The following is a 23,009-nucleotide window of genomic DNA, read 5'->3' on the forward strand; positions in this document are numbered from 1 at the left end:
TCCACGTAGGCTGTAATAATTATAATCCAAAAACGATAGCTTATGCTTTCTCGTAAGAGCCTTTTTTTAATTAGGCTTTGAAAATTTTCCACTGTCTATCAGGTGCATAGTCCTATATGCCATCCTTCAACTGAAAGAATGTTTATGGGAATTAAAAGCCACATTAACGTACCACAAAGTAAACTTCGATGGTTTGCAAACTACAATTTATCTGAAGGCATAGTAAGGAAAAGTAAGCTATCTAAATGTCTCTAAATCTGAATCGTTTTGAAGTACCGGTAATTATACATTGAACACAACGGTTTCGTTGTATTTTTGCCATCAGCCATTCGAAATTTTGAAGGACGTTTCAGCCCCTAGAAGTTTTAAACGACACACCAGGGCGTTGGGACGCACAGTTTGAGAACTCCTGAGTTAATGAGTAGTGTACAACAAAAATAATCATGCTAAATTTAAACAATTGATAATTAATCAAGAATAAAAATGAAGCAATGGTGGTAGTAGAGCTTTAGACTTGTTCAGCAGCGTGCTTCAAGCTCAGTCAGCGTTAGAACACATCTTACAACATGCGAAAACTTCAAAATGCCGACTTTTCTGCCGAGACTGTGAGTTAGTGGTTGAAGACCTAGATGAAGTTTCAGAAGAGAAATTTTTAATGCGACACTGAACAGTTCGATAATGAAGTGAATCAATCATGATACCATGACATTCAACTCACTTCAAGATAAACAATAAAACGAAAATGAACAGCGATTTCGAATAGAAAAACAATAAAGCTTATAGGCTGCTCACAACTTCAAATGTGGATAGTAAAGGTTTATACAAAGTCGAAGTACAATAGTTTGAGCCAGTAGGCCAAGACGCATTAGAAAAAAATCAATTCTCACGTGCAAGCAGTGGTTTTATGTAAAAGTTGTAGTTTAGGACGAGTGCGAGTGAACAATTTTGTTATTTGAATTCCTAGCAAACGGCTAGCAATCAAAATAACACCGAGAAATAATTAAAAGAATATACAACCAAAGACATGACCTTACGAAACTTACAAGATGTTGCATGGTGAACTTTATTAGTTATTCACAAAATTTGAAAGTTTATATCGCTTAGTCTCGGCTACTTTTATGCTTGGCATAAGCAAACACACTTCTAAAGTAGTTTGGCCTCTGCAGTTTGAATTGAGTCGGCTATTTTTGTGTTTTTCTGTCATCCGAACTACAATGACCAATAAACAATAAAATGTCTGTGCAAAACAAATCAACATTTTTGCTCCAAGTAGACTATTTAGATTTTAAAACAGCAATGATAAAAAGTGAGATGGAAGCACTGAGATAAAATAACTTTATATTTTATGCAAGCAATCGCTCCTACTATGGGCACAGTTCACAAAGATGGTTAATTGCTTCTACATCTTTTTAAACAAGCACTATAGCCTACATGTGCACAAACAATTGGCCAAACTGGGTTTCTGATACGAATATATTTCTAAAATTCAAAGGTTATCCTAAATGAATTGTAAAGTTGCATTGTTGGTAGGCCTACATGGCCAGGCACTACTAAAATCGTTTATTTTTTTTTGACGTTAATAAATCCAGCAAGTTATCGTTAGATGTCTACTATAGTCTACGTTATTGTATGTCATAAATTCGTAAATATCTGTAGCATATTCTTAATACACGTTAACATATATTTTTATGCGTACCATATAGGTAGTTTAGTATAAGAAGCAAAAATACATTGCAAGGAAGAGTATAAAATCACATGTCTGTGAAAATAAAACTTCATTATGATTTTTCAATTTTTCATAAGATTGTTTGCAAGCAGAATGCCATGCAGCCAGTGCACTCAGCATGGTCGTAATCAGTGCAAAACAAAGTTTGTTCTAGTGTCTGCACAATTTTACAAACGATGTTTCATGAAGCTTATCCCCAATCTATCTTCAGACTCTTAGAACATGCCATTGGGACACAGCACCGAGGGAGAACTGTTTGCGGTCAGACTTCATTTTATCTTTCGGCTTTGACAGCATGTCCTTCCAGTGCTGTTTTTCAAGGCCCGTGCTTTTGTGACCCAAATAAATCTGAAATAACATCAAAATTTGCATTTATTGATGCTGCAAAAATTTGCACTTTGTAGTCTGCAAAATCAGTTGTCAGTTGACTTGTGCGAAGGCTAACTTGCCAACGCAAGCATTTTATCAAGAAATCTGCTTATCAAATACGAAAACATTACTAATCATGAATTATTGAAATTTGTTAGTGGAGCCAACTTAGCCTACAGTCTGTGCTTTTGAAGTTTACTAATATAAACAAATAAAATATTTTTACAGGGCAATAGACTAAAAATATTGATTTCAAAAAATAAAATACAAGCCTAACATGATGTCACAATCAATATGCGTACCCCTGGCGGCAAGCTATATTTTTGTTCTAGAATGGGTGAAATATGTTTAATGTGTAATTCTGTTGTGGTGTTTCGACGATTACTGAGCCGATTACAAAGTTTTTTTTGTAACTAAAAGTTTTATTCAATCAATGTTATCATTTTCAAGTTTGTTTAAATAGTAGAAATGTTTGGTCACATTTTGTGATTGATGCAAAGCAACAAATTGAAAACTCACTTTTCCAATGACCTCGTTGCGGCCAATAGAGTCGTAATCCATTACTGTAATTTGCAATTGAATATCACGAAGCTGGCCGATAGAAACGTTGAATGTGAACATTTCTCCAAACACAGGATTAAGCGAGTTTTTCATAACTTCTGTTTTCTTTTTCTCTACCCGTTTGTTTCTGTACATCAGCCAGACCTTTACGTAAGGATCTAAATCGAAAACATGAACTTACTTTGTAAAAACGTTTTCAATCTCATAAAGAATTTACGAAATCTTGTTTGGCTTTTAAATTTCTTTGCAATTTTTTTGTGAAAACAAACAAGCATATTAGTTCAAGATCACGATACGTTCTTCTGATGTAAAGTGATTGTAAATGCTGTGTGAAAGTTTAGCTTATTTTATATCAAAAGAGAATCCCTGCAAAAGAGCCTGTCGTCTTTTCGAGCTGAAGGCTTGATGAATAGGCCTACATATTATACTTAATAAAACCGGGAAATGGGAAATCGAAAAAGTATTAAATCCTGGAAATTCCCGAAACCGGTATCTCTGTTCTCAAGCCTTACCGGTGAATATAGCAAACAGTCCCATTGAATTTTTAGCAAGTTAGTATTGATATGATATGTTATGAACTACAGTAAACGCATGGACACTGTCGATAAAATATGATTTAATCTTTTTTGAAATTTGCTTTCTGAGTATTTAACTATCTACAAATTTTTGAGAAAAATTGGTTTAAATAAGACAAACTTTCACATGTCTTCTTGAAGCTGCTACATTTAATTTCAGTTGGAATCAAACTGAAAATAATTTACTGTTTTTGCAAAGCACAATAATATTGCACATACGCACGTCGCACAGCAGAGCAGCTTCTTGGGTAATAAACCGACTGCATTCAGGTGACTTTTAAGAATATTTATCATCTCATGTTCGAAGTTCAAATCACATGAAGCTATATCTTTATTTATGAGTATCGTGCTTAAAGCAATAAAGTCATGTGGTTTCTTCCTATCATTTTTGTGCTATCAGCGATGAATTGTTAGAATTTTTGTAGAAATTTGTTGCGTCTAAGTTACTGGCCACAGAGCACAGATATTAACTGATGTAGGCTATATAAAATTAGTAGTCGGAAAACTCAGCATGCGACAACTCAGCAAGTGCATCAACTTCGCAACATCAACATTTCAGCAACTACCGAGTCAGCAAATGAGATTTACGTGCTCACGTCAGACTTGCTTGGTCATCGCTTGTCAAACTCATTTTGCTGACTTGTGACATTCCAAGTTATGGCTTGCTCAGTTGTTACTTGCTCAGTTTCATCAATTTTCCACTTCAGCCACTTGCTCAAATGTTGCTAGCTCAGTTGTCATTTGCTCAGTTTTCGATTGCTCAGTTTACAACTGCCGACTTGTAGGAGAATCTATAAAATATGCTACTTCAATTAAACAAAAATTATATACGATCAAATCAAATGATTAGTAGTTATCAGTTTTTGGTAACGTATGTTGATTAAGATGAGCTATCGAAGCGTTTCCTCGTGCTTAGATTGATTGATTGTGAGAATCTTTATTCTGAGAATGAAACACGGCCGTTCCACACTTGTGGACGGTAGACGCTTTAAATCATTGATGATGATGGCGTATGAGCGATCTTTCCAGGCTAGATTGGAGGGCAGGAAATCTTCAGCCACTCAGCAGTCTCGTCGTCCAGGACCCTCAGACCATGCGCACCGTGTGGAGGCCGGTGGGTTAGGCAGTGGTGGATGACATGGTCTGCGGTCTGTTCCGTGGCACCACACTCGCATTCTGATGAAGGAGCCAGGCCCCATTTGTGCATGTCCGAACGAAAGCGGCCGACGCCAGTTCGAAGGCGGTTAAGCCTGACCCAGGCAAGCCTTGTGAGGGACATCCCTGGTGGGCGGGGATCGGCGTCGGGTATGAAGTCACGGAGCGTGGAGGTGTGATTTTGCCACTCCGTGTTCCACATGTGGTTCGTCCAGTGTACCGCACTTAAACCAAGTTCTTCTGCGTTCTTAAGTAGTTGTTGTGCGGCAGGCACAAAGGGGCGTCTTGATTTCAGCCGCTGCTTTATAGGTGTTGGTCGCCCGAGTGTTGCATGGAGGAGATGGCCGGGGTCCAAAGCGCGGTGAGCGAGAGAAATCGTGGCTCCTTTACGGCGTAGCTCAGCGGGTTGGATGCCTGCTAGGATGGGTAGGCAGTCCGTTGGAGTGGGACGCAGGCATCCAGTCACACTACGCAGTGCGTCGTTGATGGCGGTATCAATCTGGTGGGTGTGAGAACTACGACACCAGACCGGCGCGCAGTACTCAGCGGTGGAATGAACAAGGGCCAGGGTAGCTGTACGAAGAGTTTTAGCACCAGCTCCCCAGCCGGAACCCACCAGTCGCCTCAAAAGTGCGACGCGTGTAGATAGGTTTTTGCGCAGTGACTTCAAGTGCCGGCGGTACGTGAGTGACCTGTCCAGGGTTATGCCGAGGTATGTAGGCTCGGCACAGTAGGGCAGGCGTTCCCCATCAATGTTGATGTTTATCTCACGCTGTGCCTCCCGGTTGTTAAGGTGGAAGGCCGCCGACACTGTCTTTGACTTGCTGAGCTGTAGCTTCCATTTCTGGAGGTATGCTGATAGTGTTTGCATGTCTTGGCTGAGGTTCCTCTCCACTGACTGCCAGTTTCCTGCTGAGTGCAGGAGTGCCAGGTCGTCTGCGTAAGCATATTTCCTGGAGATGGTGGGGGGCAAGTCGTAGGTGTATATGAAGAGCTTGTTTCCAAAACCGCTTACATCCACTTTCGGTGATTTCGAGAAAACCACGAAAAACGTTTATGACAGTTTCGCTTGGTAAATGTAATGCGCTTTTGATTTCTAACGATGTATAACTACCTACTGAATTGAGCCATGACGTTTGTCCAGATCTAAGGAATATTAGAATGCTTAGAATCGCCTTTTTATAAAATTAGAAATGTGGATATAAGCGGTTTTGGAAATAAACTGCAGAATAAAATTTGCCAGAATGAAAGAAACCAATTTTTGAAACCATTTTTCCAAGCTGACCACCACTAATTCATCACCACAACCCAAATCCACTTTAAACAAAGCAAAAAAACACAGTTATAAAGCTCAAGTAGGCTACTAAGCACCGTTGGTAACTGCAACAATAGGCTGCAAGCCTACAACACTGCTTATCAGTGTTGCCAGATAGTAGATGCTTCAAACTACCAAACACATTTCAAATTTTTCCAAACTGACCAGAGACTGACTGTCAACTCACCAAAAATGTTTTCCAAAATTCTGCCAACTCAAAATTTTACTGCCAAACAACGTAAAATTCTGCCAAATCTCGAATTTGGTAGTGAAATTTACCAAATGGTAACACTGCTGCTTATCACGAAACGATGACGAAAACGGTTTAACAATCAGCGATATGTCACGTGATACAATGGCTTAATATGATTGGTTAATTGTGGATACAAGTGGTTTTGGAAACAAAGTGTGATGGCGCGTAAGCGGTTTTGGAAGAAAACGCAATATTTAGTGTCGAATTTGAAGCAGAAAGAGAAGGTTTTGGAAAAAAAGGAATGGATAGTAGGTACCTATGGTAATACTCTACCTAATGACACTCTAAACTCAATTTTGGTAAAAGTGGCGCCTAAGCGGTTTTGGAACTGGGCTCTTCATATGTTGAATAGGAGAGGAGCCAAGACTGAGCCCTGTGGGACGCCGTTTTTAAGTCGGCGTAGTCTGCTTCGACGACCGCTACCGGTTGTGAGGGTAAAACTGCGGTTTTGCACAAGTTCCATCATCATATGGACCATGTGTCTGTCAGGGAGCAGACGGAGTAACTTGCAGGTAAGGCCGCTATGCCATACGGTATCATAGGCAGCCGTGAGATCAACAAACACGGCGCCAGCCTTCTTCTTAGCCGAGAAGCTGTCCTCAATGTCTTGGGTCATAAGTGTGACCTGATCTACGGTTGATCGTCCGTGTCGGAAACCAGCTTGTTCACGGTGGAGCTGCGGATTTATTATTGGTTCGACACGGGCGTAGATGAGTCTCTCGAGGATCTTGAAGGGGATGCAGAGCAGTGAGATTGGACGGTAGCTCTTCGGGTCTCCTGGGGGCTTCTTCGGCTTAGGAACTGCAATCACAAGGGCACTTCTCCAGATTCTGGGAATTCTCAGGTGGCGCAAACAGCAGGAAAGGAAGTCTTTTAACCAGGACTTTAAGGAGGCAGCAGCATGGAGTATCAACTCCGGGCATAGGTGGTCAGGGCCCGAGGCTTTACCTGGCTTTATGTGCCGGAGGGTGGCGATTTTGAATCATTGACGCAAGTCCAGTCAAGTTTTCGTTTTTTGAACTGTTGTTGTTGTGCTTAATTATTTCGTCCACCCGTTGCCACTACATGAATAGCTGTCCTTAAAATGCGTTCCTCAATCGTACAACTTGAGAATCGACCAGCGCCGCTTGATCTTGTTTTTATTTTATTTTGTTTTATACAAAATCGAGTGGAGAGCTTAACGAACTGGGCTATCGGTGAACATTCGGTTTGCTATTGTTCATTCTAAGAATTCAGGGATATCTAAAGAAGGGGATACGAAGGCTTTTATAATGTCTGACAATAAAAGAGCTTTTGTTTATAGTAAATAATCTCTGTTTATCGTAAAATGACGATGGGCACCGTTATTAGTTTAATAAATCTTGTTATTATAACCTGCATTGCGCCATTAGCATCAGACCTGGATTTTCACTGCATGCTCATGGTTGCTTGTTAACTGAACTACGGTACCCGTATACTTATTTTACATCTCGCCTACAGCAAAGGTTTTGGAAAAACAGCTTACTGGTAACTTTTCAACTGTCATTCCAAACAAGTGTTCTATGAATTTACTCCACCTAACATTTGCTAACTGTCTTCTGTAGCCGACTGTACCAGCTGCACTACAAAACTTTCTGCAGTTTTAAAAAGAACCGCATGTTTTACGCGTTACAAACTACCGCCCTGATAGTAGCCTATCGTAAGAATAAGGTAATCGCTGCGAGCCTTCATGTCCCCTTCTTTAGATATCCCTGTAAGAATTTTTTCATATTCTGTTGTACAATCAAAATATTGAAACTTCACTATAGCGGAAAAAGGATATCGTATCACATAAACAAAAAATTTGAAATCGACTTAAATTAAAACCAATGTGATTGAATTCATGTTATAGATTATTTTTCAACTAATAATGTTAGAATAAAATGAACACAGTCTAAATCTCCAAATCTCTTTAGCCAACTGTTTTCATTGACCTTTTTACTAATAAGAGTTTAGTTTCACACTTTTTTTCTGTTGGTCTTATTTTTATTTTATCATCTTAATAACAGCAATAATAACAAGAAACATCAAAAGTAATTACCTGAAGTTCCACGCAAGTCCATAGGTTTGAGATTTCTTGCTTTTTCGATTTCAACATCCAGAATGCCTTCGATTGGTTGGTAAGATAAGGAAAGCAACAACTCGCCGCGTTTGTTCTGCAGATGCCAATGAAACAAATATTACGTCAGTCTGAAGTACTTTAGTAGATAGTGTCGGCTGCACAGCCGAGTGGCGAAAGCCCTAGAACGGCACTCGCAAGGGCTCCTGTTCCACACTGTTCAAGAGCATGTGGCAGTGTCTTTGGCAGAACACTTAAAGGCATGCCTGAAGATGGCCGTAAAGATTGGCTTCCTTGCCTTCCCGTCCACTTAATCTAAATCTCCAACTACTAGTCATAAGCCTAGATACGACAAATATAATAATTGTAGTAGCCAATAACAATAAACAAACATTCGCTTGGGCAAGAACGAGTATTCGGCCATGCTCCCCAGCAATTTGCTTTTTCAGCGTTGTTGTGATTGTGTAGTGCGAACATGTTATTGTTTGAGAGTGGTCTGGGGTAGCAGGGCCGTATTAACTGCCCCTGTATCTCCGGCCGGGGGTAAATAAGGCTTTTTAGGACCCTAGGGGAGACCGGGGATAGCTCGGACGATTTTTTGAAAACAGCCCATATTTTTTTTAAATTACACGGCAAGTTCGTAATTGTTATTTTGTTGTAAACCTTAGAGCTTTGCCAAAAAAGGGTAGGAGTATCGTTTGTTTCAGCAAACCGGAAATGCTTATAAAAAGCATAATTTCTACGGTCCTCAAATGTCCGAAGTTACCCCGGTACCGGGGTAACTTCGGACATGCCTGGGGTCAACTCGGACAGCAATTTTATGCACACGTTTTGAGTTGATTTGATAGTTAATACAGAATCTTTGTTTTTCTTTTATATGTCCGAACCATTATGTCTTTAAAATCCAATAAATTATTCAAAAGATATGAAAATAAGATTTTGTTTAAGTTTGATTTTTTCCACGGGGATACTTCGGCCGTTGTGTGACTTGTGTCCGAAGTATCCCCGACCACGTGACTACAGGTAAATGAAGAAAATATGGCTACCTGATTAACTGCTGGTCAAAATCATCACTTGCTTATCTGAGTATTGCTTTCTAACTACAACCTCAATCAATAAAAAGTTTGTTTTGGTTAACTGCAACGGAATTATGACCTTACACGTACAATTTTGAAATCTTGATATCACTAATAAAATTACTTTTTCGGCCTCAACTTTCTAAGAAAACCAGACATACTTGCAAACTTTATCCTGATTTGTAATGGAGCCACAAAGCTTTGGTAAACGTGATTTAACAATACTCTACTGTGACGTCAAATGCCTTATCCGAGGTATCCCCGCGTCCGAACTATCCCCGGTCTCCCCTACTCATTTCAATTTGTTTAATTTTTTTTGTCAATTTAAAATTAAAAAAAAAATGATGAAAAAATTGCTACAAAAGTTCTATATTTAATAGCTTACATCACGTAAGGCTGTATTTGCTCTTTTAAACCCCTCGTTTGAGAGGCCCACCTCTGGTTAGGGGTCCACCAGTGTTCATATTTAAACGATACAGCGCTTTTTAGTTATTTGAAATAAGAAAAAAGGTGACAATAGTGCAACAAAAGCTCGACGTATCATAGCTTAAGCTGCATCTATTAAGCTTTACATTGTTGATTGTCATTTGGAATGAATATTTTAAATCAGCAAAACCTTTACATTTATGCTATTTTGTTAGAGTTTATAGAAAAAATGATACTACTTTCTCCCTCTCTAGGAAAATGTCTTTCAACGGTTGATAGCAGAAGACTTGTCCAACGTTAAATGCTCGTAGTACGACTAAAATATTCGATATTGGCATCCAGAAACGTTGACAAGAATTATCCTGGGTATACTTTTGCATCCGAGATCATTTTATTAATTTAAAAAATTTTTATGGAGGGCTTGCTTTCGAAAGGAAACTTTACAAGGCCAAATTTTTTTGACCTACCTTCAGTACCTTGTTATGTTGAAATAGACTATTTTGCATTCAACCCAGCCTCTTTGTTTTCCAGACAAACAATGCTTCATTAGTAGGTCAAGTATAGTACATGGGATAAAAGAGGTCCGGACCTTGGAAGTACAGAGGTCCAGAAAACCGGTCCTTCGCCTGTGAAACAGGCCTTCGGATGATCGGGAATAAACAACCCTCTCACAGGCAGTCTGAAAAAGGCAACAAGCAACTCGTTCGTAGGCAATGGTGCTTTCCCTAAGCGCTGTCGAGGAAGTCATTCATTTCTACAATAACGTTTACGTTTAGAAATTTTAGCAATAAACAACTTAATGCAGTAGGTCTATGTAGGTGGACCAATGATTGGTAAAATTTGGCAAGACCCTCTGTGGTAGATCTAACAAACCACATGACTGGACTTCTTTCAATGTTTACATCATATGTTTTTTAAGTTTGTATACATAGTTTTGTGGAAGTCGCTGCTCATGCAATGCTATAATACGTCATGATTTCATAAAATAGCCTTTTTTTGTTATTGAGACTTGTTTTTGCAGGTAATCTTAACTTGCTCACGAGTAAAGGCTATAGGCTACTAGCTCCAAGCTATTCATTATTTTGTAGAAAATGCGAAAGTCATGCTTAAAGCTTCACGGCGGTAAAAAAGTTTAAGTGAATCCGTCATTATATTACACATTCACATGTTTTGAAATTTTTGGTTTAGCCAGAATTTTATTGGAGGGGAATTGTTGTACATTTTGGTTTAAAACACCTTATTGCTATTTACACTTGTGTTAGTTGTAACACATAGTTTTTAATTACTTCAAAGATTTGACTTAATTTATAGCTTAATCATTTACAATTTCTGGAAACAAACAACTAATTTCTGGACGCAATAAGAACACGAGATCCAGTAAAAGCTGAGGTTTATGCAGTGTAAATGCATCATGATTTTGCCAGAAATAAGGTGGCTCTGTTTACTAGGCACAGAATTAAGAAATTCCTATAGGCCTACTATAGAATAGATAGACATTTTTTTTACTTGAATTCCGTCCCAGAAAATTTCTTGGCTACAGGCAGTTGCTGTTTTTATCAGAACAAACATTTATCTTTCTTAACTTCAACGTAAATAAATGATTAAGTAGCCTATAATAATTTGCGCTGATGAGTGATAAAAAAATAGATAATTTTTGGAATGTTACTGCTTTTTTTTGTTTTGCATTCGAGTTTTTTAAACAAAAAAGTTTCAAGTGCACGAATGTAAATGACTGGTGACCTGACCTCCATATCTCCCTCTCCCCACACACCTGATGCTTCATAGTTCAGAAAAATTTCAAATCAACCTTACGAAAATATTTTTTTTCCAACAAAAAATTAAAAAAATACTGCAACTTCAAAATGGTTGGGGGCACGTGTTTCCCTTACCCCTTAGACGCTACGCTACTGCTGGTTATTTACTAGCAAATAAGCGTTTTTTAATTCGTTTTCATTTCGTTTCGATCCAAAAAGCATCTCGAATACCCCCACCTCACTTGAAAAACTCCTACGTACGCCACTGCAAACAAACATAATGTGTTTGTATTTAAAAGAATAATCACATCAAAAATGCCTCTTACTGATCGCTTGCATGGCATAAGGGGGTGTTCTGCGACTCTTTCCTGTGCCAGATTGATTGTGTGAAGCGGGATATACACTTCACCGATTGGGTCGTTCCTGCTGAAGCGGTCATAATCCATAACTTGTAGATACAACACTCTCTGCTGTATTTTCTCATAGGCCAAGCCTGCAACATCATTTTTATGTTGTTTGCGAAACAAAATTCTGTAGGCTATGTACAGTATAATCAAAGGTTAACTTGCTCCAACAGGGCAAAATGTCAAAAGGTGTACCTTGTTTCAATTTTTTTACGCTAAGAACTGATGTTTATTTTGATACTCATATTAACAATAAGTTTTTACAGTGAAGAGGTAACTCTGTGGAACCATAAGCAGAAAAACCACATTGTTGATGCTTGGTTTTACTGCATTCCTAATCGTAATAATTACATCAATCGTACATGGCTTAATTACTTCTACCTTCAAACGAGAGTGTCTCGTTCCACACTGGATTCAAGGTTTTCCTTCTGACTTTGGTTTCTAATTTTCTTTTTCTATCTGGCAAAAGACAACATTTAACAAATGGGTCGCTTGTTCCAGACAAATCCATCGCTGGGAGATCGAAAGCCTAGAAATGAAAAAAAGATATTCTCAATTTTCTGAGATTTTTTTTGGTGGGATAAGATCAAAGTGATGTGGAGGCATTTAGGGATAATCCATTTTTAAATGGTTTGTATAGCGATTGAAAAGATTTAGAAGAAGCAAGAAAACTTTTCGCAACCATGACCACAGCAGAGTTCATGGTTAAAACATTTAAATTGTACCATAAGCATACAACGCCGAGTAACGTAGCCAGATTGAAGGTGTTTACATTTATTTTTAACACTCCCAGAAAAATCTACATTAAAGCAAGTTTCATATCGAATGGATGGGACACCACATAGCGTCCTTTTCAGAAATAACAAGTTTAATTTTATCTACATCTGATAAACAAAATAAAGTATAAAAATTAAATTTATCAAAAAAGAAAAATACATACTTATATTGATTAATCAGTTTTTCGTGCTTTGCCTATATCTTTATACATAAGGCCATGGAATAAGTAAGTTTAACGTCATTTAATGCAGTTACCTTCTTTGAATTCTTGTGTATGGTGCTGATTGTTGAGCTAGTTAAAAACAGTGATCACTAAGCTGTTTTTTTGGGGGGAAATTGAATCTTTTACTATTGTATTCTGTTCATCAGGTTTAGACAAAATACTCACTTTAATTGTTATTCATGACGACGGTATATATAAAATATACTGTAGTAATGCTCAACCCTGTGGTATTATTGTGTCTTGCCTGTCTTTTTTTATTTCTACTGATTACCAGTTACCACAACTCTTTGCAAGATATCTTATTTCGTCTCCTCTTGTTTTCTCTTATAAGAAATATTGAAAATATTGGTCAGGGTGTTGCACAGACCCCTTGCAAACGTGTTTAGAAAAGTTTGCTGGACTTGCGACGCACCCAGCGATAGGAATTTCCGGAACTTTTATTTATGTGTTTGTGTCAGACACGAAATCCATCAAAAACGAACAAACAAAAACATGCAAAAGGTAACTGCACAGTGCACATGCTGTGTAGGCTACAAAAACAGCGCATGGAATATAGATGACGTTGACTTGTTAAAAGTTGTGTTAGTAGCCTACCAACCTAAATAACAAGATGTATAATAATCTGAAAGTTGCAATTATTAATACAACGATACGACATTTAGGTCAATGTATGGGCTTGTGCGACGTCGGGAGGCACAGTTTGAACACCTCTGGATTAAGGGAGTCTTTATCCTAGAACAAAGAAAGCTTCTTAGAAAGTTTAGTCCTGGCAGTTTCGCATACTTGTAGATGCTTTAAATCACTAACGCAGGAACAGTCATTGAGTTGGACAGAGTGAGGTTTCCGCTTGTTGAGTTGTTGTCTGTGAATTATTCTATTCACCGGGTATAGCTACCGTTAAATGGCAGTCCTTGGCTGAAGAGCAGTCCTTGTAATGCGTTGCTCAAGCGCATATCCCGAGAGTCGAACCAGCACCGCTTGATCTTGAAGTTTCATTGTTGGTAAAGTCACTAGCTTAATCAATTAAGTTATCGGGGAAGGGACTGCTAAATAACAAGTAACTCATAGCCTAAAATGTACTAACCTTGTTGATCCTCAAAACCAGAGTATTCTCAGTAAACAAGTAAATCGTGCTTAATTGCAGCCTGCCAAGATGTTCCGTGGATGAAAGTGTACCATCATCATCATCAGTTTGCAATTTCTGTTGATTAGGCTAACTTTAGTAATGAGTAGCCTATATAGCCAACTGTATTGCAATATAAAATCAAACAATTAAAGATTTATATCTCACTCGAAGTAGTTTAGTAACACAATCAAGGGCTTCGAAGGGAGGGGGGAAGTCGGGCAACTTTTCCCCTAGCAGTAGCATAACATTGTAAAGAGAACCCGAGTAGTTTTTTTTTTATTTTTTCACTTTTTTGGGGGTTCATTCAAACTGAGGGGCTCATACTGATATAAAAATGTATCTTACTAACTTAAAAATAAACAAATCTTTTAATGAAATGCCAGATGTCATGTCATTTTTGGAGTAATTGATCGACTTTAAGCTTATGTCATTTTCAATTGTAGCCCAGCCAGATAGGAAATTCTAAAAAAATTGTCCCATCATTCAAGCAGCCTACTTGAGCAGTTTTAAATGTATGCTTCTCCGCTCCCTACTGTCCTAAAACGAGATTCACGTCACTGACTTATTCATACAGCGGTAAAGAACTGTTAAATGGGCAATCAGCTTGATGAATTTAATGAAATCAAAATTATAAAAAGCTGGGAAGAATAGACTACTCGCAAGCTTGAGTTGTTGTAGGAATTATGAATTTAAAAGAAAAAGATTGCCTTTTTCTTTTTCTGTGGACGGAACACTCTGACAACTCCGCTTCACCAGCTCAATCATACAAACGGAATTTATTCTACCGTTTTTGTAAAGGATTTGCTAGCAGCTGTTGATAGTCTATTAACAAATATATCAATAAACTCAAAAATATTATCGATAAGTTTAAAGTTCTATTAACATTTCATCGTGGGCTATGTCTGATGTGCAGTTGCGGGTACGGTATGTGGAACAAATTTAAACAAGTTGTAGGCTACAATAATGACATTTCGGATGAGTTGGGAGCCTACTTTTGAAAGAAAGCTACACAGCAAACTTGAGCTGCAAACCGGAACGCACCACTCTATGATCTCTATACTCAAGGAAATCATTGATTGCAACTTTCGAAACACTTTTCCAAATATGTTTGTTGCTTACATGGACATTTTTTTCGTAAACCGATACCTTCAACGGTTGCAAGTTGAAGACATGGTTTTAGCACACAGAAATTTGTAAAGAATTGTTTACCCTCTACCATGACTTAAAACCGATTGAGCAACCTATGCATATTGTGCATCAAATTAGACATTGCAAAATCTTTATTATTTGATGCTGTGATTCATAACTTTGGATTGTAAAATATCCCGAATGAATACCATGCTATATTTGGCCTAAGCTATTTTCATTGCCTGTATTGTGTGTTTACAATCTTTCTACATCTGTTCTTAAATTACCAGCTACAACAATTTCGATTCACATGAATGGAACCAATACTTGCAAGCAAACTTGTCAAGAGTATGAGACGTTATCACCGACCCAATAACGGCTCTTTCAGGATTCCACACAACAAACAGACAAGAATGGGCAACAGCTAACAGGCTCATCAGCGAACACGCCCGCACTGCCCAAACACTACATACGTAAGGCGCTTTCAGAAGCCTTGAATGCCTATCACTGCGAATCTAGCATTTAGGACGTCGATCACCTGTTCAAGAATTGCTCAGCTACCAAAATCAGTGACGGATATGGAGCAGTATACATGCGTGTGAGTAGCCTACATAAAGGCATCCATACAGCACATACATCCAGTACATACAGGAGACTTACACTTAGCGAAACCAAAACTGTGACAGCAACTATCCTTCTAAATAATCGGTAAGCTGATTGTGAGCTGAATGTCCTGAACAACAGAAAAACACTGTCCTTCTGCCTCGAACCAAAATACCTCTAGTTTACATTAAACAGATCGCTCATAGCCTCATGTAGGCTACCGCCACCATTTAGTATCACTGCGTAAAAACCTCTCATCGCGCGCAGTGCTGCTCAAGCGCTTGGCAGGCTCCAGCTGGGGAGCGAGGGCTGACACTTTTCATATAGCAGTCCTCGCCCTTGTCTACTCTTCAACATAGTACTGTGCACCTGTTTGGTGCCGCATTGCTCCCTGCCACAACATCAACATTGCCATCAACAGGGCTCTGCGTGCAGTGACGAGTTGCCTGCGTCCCACACCATTGGACAATCTTTCCATTCTTGCTGGTATCCAACCTGCTGAGCTTTGTTGTAAACAAGTCAGAAGCCACTTTTTCTCTAGTTCGACGGGCATTGAAACCCAACCCTCTTCTCCATTCCAAGATCTTTGCTCTCCAAAGAGAGCACCCCCGTCTATTTAAATTAAGACATCCATTCGTGCCAGCCGCTCAACTTCTGATCAATGAAGCTAATGGACTAAACATCTATGCGACTAATAGGCGCTGACCATAAATGAAACTCTCAATGGAAGTCAAACAACACCAGACTCCATTCGTTCATCCCCGATGCCGACACCGTCCTACCGGTCTGACACTACAAAGGCAGGCGTGGATACGCCTCAACAACCGTCTCCGTACGGGCATCGGGTTTTTCCGCTCAACCATGCATCAATGTGAAATGGCTTCTGTCTCTACCTGTGAATATGGTTCTGAGGAACATACCGCAGACCACATCATCAACGATTTCAATATTTTCAAGCCACCTAATTGAGTGGAAGGTCTGCGTGTCTTGGATGATGAAACAAAAAGCTGGCTGCTTTCTAGTAGCCTTCCAGCTTAGTCGGCAAACATCGTGTATCTGGGGTGATGAAAGGGTAGACCCTCGGCCCCAGAGGCTCACGCGATGACGATACATTTGACGGTATTTTTAAACACTGGTTGAAGCGCCAAAGGCACCGCATATAAAATGTGCACACCACACAACTCTACAATTTTTTTTTTACACGAAAAAAAGAGCAACAATGACAATTTTGCTGCAAGTGGAGTCGAGTGATTGTTGTTGATTTTCATATTGAATCAAGTTTTTGTCCAATCGATACGTTCTTAAAATCAAAACTATAAAGAAATTTAATTTCATGTTGAGGAAAGGAGGTCAAGTTCAGCTCATGGCATATGGCGCAACGCATGACTCAAATGCCAGGGAATTATTCCATCCATTAGGTGCCGCTGAATGGAGAGCAGTCCCTAGAATGCGTTGCTCAAGCGCACACCCTGAGAGTCAAACCAGCGCCGCTTGATCTTGAAGCTTCTTCATTCGTCACGTCACGCTTTAGTAAAATAGTTTAGTCAAAGCAGATTTGACCATCACTGAGTAGCGGTTCTAAAATTAAAACTGAGAGCACCGAGCCCCATCCAAATACAATCTTGTAAGAAAAATACCTTGCTTTGCTATAATTACCAGACATTTAAAAAAAAAAAATTAACTTCAATGGTAACGCCATTACCTCAAAGTCAAATGGAACTTTAAAACCTGGAGGAACATATGAAGCTAAAATTAGCCTGGCCCTTTCGGAAGGTCGCTTTGATCCTAAACTGTACACAGATCCTCTTTTGTTTGATCCTCTTTCATTTGAATTGACTTCAGGTTGGATTTGTCGTACTTGCGGCTGTACTAGGCTGAGGGATATTCCCAATGGTAGTTTGTCGTAACTTGAAGAATAAAGAATACTGATTGCTTCATTAAACTATCAGTAATTTAACTGACACATTAAGGAACATTTCATGTAGGGATGGTAGAAGTAGGGGATTGCTCACTCAAAAAGAAGGTGGACAACTGGAGGGTCAAAGTGTTATGACAAAATTTGGTGCAACTACAGCTTGAGGTCTGCCGCGATATGTCGAATATCCAGATGCAGCGTATGCGATCTGGCTGCGTGTGCATAAAATGTGTATTGCCAAAATAAATGTATGAAAATATGTGATATCATGCTTATGTAATGCTATACTAGGGCGTGTTGATTTTTTCAATTGCCAAATCCCAACAATGACTGGTGCTAAAAAGTTGTGGCTTGGTGTAAAACTGCTAAAAATACCCTTTTAAACGAAAAATAAAGCAGTTTAGCTTGGTAAATAGCTTATCGAAATCTTGCTTCTTCAAGTTTTCCTCCTGCTGATAGGAATTAGTAAGTTTTCTTTTCCAATTGTGACGTAACACAGAATTTTGCTGCAACAGCTGTATCTACATCAATGCTAACCTTACTGCGTAATAATGATGCATTATTTGCATCTGTTGGCACTGGTGGGGGCTGGTTGTAGCAAAAATAAAAGTAGTTAGCAAGCGTTATGACGTTTTGTGAGAGTTTTACCATTATAAGCGTGTGAGAAGTTTTACTATTGTTAGCAAGGTAAGTTTATCTTTGCAATTAAGACTTACAGATTTGCGGTAGTGTTACTGTTACAATAAACTTTGAAGTGGTGAGGGTGAAACACCATTCTCTTAGCTTTAATTAAACAATGCATAATCCAAAGAAGTGTCATGTTCTTTTATGAATTTTTTGTAGGACGTGAATTACTTCGAGTTAAGTTAAAACTACTTTCAGGAGTAGATTTATGTTGGATTGAGTGTTATATACAGCTGAGTTTACCAAAGAGAACGAAGGCATTTTGCTGCTTGAATGGCTTCCAAGAGGACGAGGCTTAGTGCATTCACACATATGAGTAACTTCATTGGTACAAGCAGGGAGTTGTTGCGGTCAGAGCTTCCAACTCTTCGAGATGTTTTACGATTTGGTTTACTGGTAAGAGAACAAAGTTGCAAAGATGTCAGAAATTATCCGACAGCTGCTCTTGCTAAAGATATTTACCCACAAGTTATAGAAAAATGGCAACGAGCAAACAGGTTATTTGAAAGTCCTGTGCTAAATTCGCAAGCTACTGTTCTCAGAAAGATTCGAGAGAGCTGGGAGCAGGCAAAAAACATTTCTCTTGGGAGAGGAAAACTGATGATCAAAGAAGAGTTTACTGCAAAACTTGACAAACTCTTCGACATTCTTAACTGCAAATGTAAAATTGTTAGCTGTTTTGAATTTGGTTGCCCAAAAGATGGTGGATGTAAACAAGAAACTCATGTTATTTGTATATGCCCTAAGCAAATGAAGATCCTTCTGATAGAACTAACATTCATCACAGGTCAGAGGGAAAAGACTGGTTCAATTGGACCACATCAGATTGGATTACCAGATCTGCCAGAGCATAAGAGGCAAGTTAAAAGGCAGAAAAGGGAAGAAGATGAGAAAAGAAGGATAGATAAATACAGGCAAAACTGTCAGTCAGATGTTTCGTTTACTTTCTCAGATGATGAAAGTGACAGTGCTCAAACTCAAGATGAGGAAGTCACAGTTCAAATGCCAAGTAGCCTACATCGGCATTTTCCGCTTATAGCAACAAGCAGTTCTACAACACGTTAGAGATACGTAATGTTGCCATGCAAAGTATCAGATATGGTGTTGGCCTACGTGCCGCCGGAATGGCCCGTTTCGGCGAATCCGATTCGGTGAGTCCGATCTCTTAACGGAGAATTTTTTAATTTTTTTTTTTTTAATTATCGGGTACCGTAGCCTAATTATCATTGCTGTTTTAGGGTTAGGGGATAGAGTTAGGGGTTAGAGGTTAGGAACTCACCGAATCAGGCTCACCGAATCGGACTCACCGAATCGGACTCACCGAATCGGACTCACCGAATCGGACTCACCGAATAGTAGCAGACCCACGTGCCGCAGCTGCCATCTCCACCGCTGCCTTAATAGATGTTGGTTTGATCAGTGAAGAAGACAAGAGTCTTGTAATTGATCATAGTAAAGTCAAGAGGGCCCAAGAAAAAGTTGTGAAGTTTTTAGATCAAGAGTTTGATGATCGTTGTAGCAGGGGTGAAATTGACTGTATTTTCTTTGATGGTCGTCAAGATATGACTAAAGTTATGCTGAAAGCAGATAATTCCGATCGTCAGTTCCCCAGCGTCATTAAAGAAGAGCATTATTGTGTATGTAGTGAGCCAGGTGGAAGATATTTGTACCATTTCACTCCTGAGAAAAGCTTACAGAAAAAACCAGCAGATGTTATTGCAGACAATCTCGTTGATTTCATTAAGAAGAAGGGTATTGATAACAATCTCCAAGCCATTGGAGGTGATTCAACGAACGCTAATACTGGTTGGGGGGGTGGTTGCATGCACTGGGTAGAGGTGGAACTTGGTCGTAAGCTGGTCTGGTTGGTTCGTTCTCTAGCCTACACACTAATGAGCTACCCTTACGTCACTTGATCACAAAACTGGATGGGAAGACATTGTCTCATAACAAGTGGACAGGCAAGATTGGAAAAATGCTAGACACTGCTACTGAACTTGAAGTGGATCCTTCATTTACCGAAATCTCTATTGGAGAGCCTCTTATTTCACTGCATGACGATGTCATAAGGGATCTCTCTACTGATCAAATGTATGGATATAGGATCGCAAAGGCCATAAGGACAGGGCAACTTCCCACAAATCTTGCACTTCTTGAAATAGGTCCCGTGAACCATTCCAGGTGGCTGACAACAGCAAACAGACTGTGTCGCATATGGGTTTCAAAACATGGTTTAAAAGGTGAAACCCTCAACAACTTAAGACTAATAGTGGAATACGTTGTTGGAGTTTACTTTCCGTGCTGGTTCAACATCAAGATAAAGCACACTTGGACAGAAGGTCCTCGTCATATCATGTTTCAGCTGCAACTGCTAAGGCTGCAGAAGGAAGTTGTGGTGGACGCTGTCATGTCATCAATCAAGCGTTCAGCATGGTACGCGTTTAGTGAAATGGTAATTCAAACACTCTTGTGCTCAAAAGATATTGAAGAGAGGAAAGTTGGAGTACAAAAGATTGCTGACATTAGGGGTAGAGATGGCTGTACATTGGGTGATCTTTCCGTTCGTCACAGAAAGACACCTTCAATCAACCCCGATGCTTTTTCTCTGTTGGAGTTGATAGACTGATCTGTGGGGTTGTATGAACCACCACCTTTGATCTGCAAATTAACAACAGCTGAAGTAAGGCAGTTTATTAATGAGCCCATGCAAGTTCCAAATTGGCCCTGCCATACCCAGTCAATAGAAAGGTGTGTGAAGCAAGTCACAGAGGCAGCAGCCAAAGTGTATACTCACGAGAAACGTGAAGGCTATATCAGAGGGCAAGAGGAAAGTCGGCGGCCGATGTCAAAGAACGAGTCAAAGCAAGACTTGATGAAACTTGTTGTGTAAATGTTTTAACTGCTACAAACAAATTTAATGTTCTCTTCAGTTTCTTAGCATCTTCCATGCTTGTAGTAATTTCCGATGTGTTTTCCACAGGTATATACACTATACAATAAATAATGTTTCCGAAGTGCCAACATATTTATCTGTCGTTGCAAATTCTAGAACAAATTAAATTGAAGTTAGACAAATGTTAATCCTTGACCAGCTTAACAGAATAACTACCGTATAATCTCTGTAATGCTGCACAGATTACATATAGAATTCAGAATGCCTACAACCTATGGTGGCCTCACATTATACAATAAAAACAACAATGGACAAAATCTTGTAGGTCCTAAGCAAGAACAATGTTGATAAAACTCTGGAAATTGCCTGAATAAGATTGTTTCATGTTAAGAAATGAAAGTGTTGTTTTAATGCCTATTATCGTGAAAAGCCAATGCTTTTTCCCATAGCAATTGTTGCTATTTTTTGAAACGCAGATTTACCAAGCTAAACGTTTTGCAAATGCGAAAATATTAGCAAATTTGTGTTTTTCAGATCCAAACACATATTTTTAGACCCCGTCATTGCAGAAATTTGCAAAAAAAAAAAAAATTTCCCAAATCAACACGCCCTAATTGCTATACTAATCATAATAATGCAGCAATAGATTTCACGCTACAGTGGTAACAGTAGTTAACCTCACACTGCTGTAGCAAGGTTCTGTCGATATTCTAGCATCCTAAACCTCGCGCAAAATATAGCATTTCATTTGTTAAAAATGAATTTACGTAAAAGTAAACAAGACTTTTTGCAGTTCTGTCAATTTTTTAATTTCGCAGTGACCCTCCGGCTGTCCATGTCGCAAGAAAAATCAATAAAGCGAGTTGTCCCGTTATTCCACTGTCTCTAATTTCATGCTTGAAAGGTAATGGTTTTAATGAGATCAAAAATTATCTAAACTTCAATCTAGTCTAGTCTGTTCAATCGTCGAAGCAAAGTTTGCGAATTGCCAATTTGACCTTCTGAAATTTGTTTCGTTAAAATTTATTTTCACAAACATTGATAACTAAATTGTTTGATAACACTAAGTAACTTTGAATTGTTATAAGTACTCATTTCTTTCGCTGCTTATTGTTTCTACACATTGTTACAAAAAAGGTATCGATGTTGTTAACATCCAATACTGCACCGGCACGGTACATCAAAATTATGATCAACTGCGGGGGGTTGCAATAGTAGAAAGCCTAATTAGTTAATTATTGAACATTTTTGCTATTGCCTATTGTAGGCCTATTATAAATAAAGAACAAGACACCAATGGGCTATGTAGGCTACCAATCTTCATTTTTTTAAATTTACACAAAACTACATACACGTCACATCATCACATGTCACTTTCTAGACACCCCTGTGTTAAACTATGAAAATGAAACTTACAGTGCAGGTGCAGTAGGATCACTCTTTTGTTCTTGAGGCGCACTATCTTTTGACTCCGACTTTGAAAACCAATTGCGAAGTATTCCCCACAAAACGTGTTGATCTGTTGTCATCGCGCAAGGAGAGGCAGTACCGATTTGGTTCTCAATGGAGTGGTTTTCATTACTTTCCACGTCTTCGTTCTAAATCAAATCGACAAGTAGGTCTAGGCTACTTTCAATTAAAAACACATAGTTGCTAGTAGCTACATAGGCTACGGTACTTAAATTTATTTTTACACAGGCCTTCTTTACTTGGTTATGAGATTCCAACTTATTATTGCAATATCTGAGCACACAACCAAAAACTTTTCATTAATATTGTAACTGCATGAGCAAAGCACTGAAAGTAAAATTGAAATTTGCAGTTGAATAAACTTATCAATAGTCCCCACTCCCCAGCCCCCACGCAGGGGGGGTTGGGTCATGGCCTCTCCCGTTCAAAAAACTTTTCATCGTCGGTGTGATTGTGTAGTGCAAACGCTTTTTTCAGACCGCCTTTGGACGCGTTGTTT

At 39.0% G+C, this 23,009-nt stretch overlaps 1 protein-coding gene across 1 annotated transcript; it reads right to left on the reverse strand.

The window, feature by feature from the left end:
- Positions 1–670: 670 nt before the first annotated feature.
- Positions 671–22,711, reverse strand: LOC145770948 (synaptotagmin-7-like). The gene is made up of 8 exons (XM_082582689.1): positions 22,457–22,711; positions 17,251–17,455; positions 13,776–13,892; positions 12,073–12,220; positions 11,614–11,780; positions 8,014–8,128; positions 2,615–2,814; positions 671–2,074 (listed from the first exon to the last, which is right to left on the reverse strand). The coding sequence occupies exons 1-8, from the start codon at positions 22,567–22,569 to the stop codon at positions 1,934–1,936; spliced, it is 1,206 nt and encodes a 401-aa protein (XP_082438815.1). The 5' UTR covers positions 22,570–22,711; the 3' UTR covers positions 671–1,933.
- Between the last annotated feature and the right edge of the window lie 298 nt (positions 22,712–23,009).

Source organism: Aplidium turbinatum, chromosome 5 (genome assembly GCF_918807975.1).
Source record: "Aplidium turbinatum chromosome 5, kaAplTurb1.1, whole genome shotgun sequence".
NCBI classification, from domain to species: domain Eukaryota; kingdom Metazoa; phylum Chordata; class Ascidiacea; order Aplousobranchia; family Polyclinidae; genus Aplidium; species Aplidium turbinatum.

Coding starts and splice junctions, on each gene's coding strand:
- LOC145770948 (XM_082582689.1), bottom strand. CDS start 22,569: ATGACAACAGATCAACACGTTTTGTGGGGAATACTTCGCAATTGGTTT. Junction 11,781..12,072: donor CGAGACACTCTCGTTTGAAG/GTAGAAGTAATT, acceptor ATGATGTTGCAG/GCTTGGCCTATGAGAAAATA. Junction 2,075..2,614: donor GCAACGAGGTCATTGGAAAA/GTGAGTTTTCAA, acceptor ATGTTATTTCAG/ATTTATTTGGGTCACAAAAG.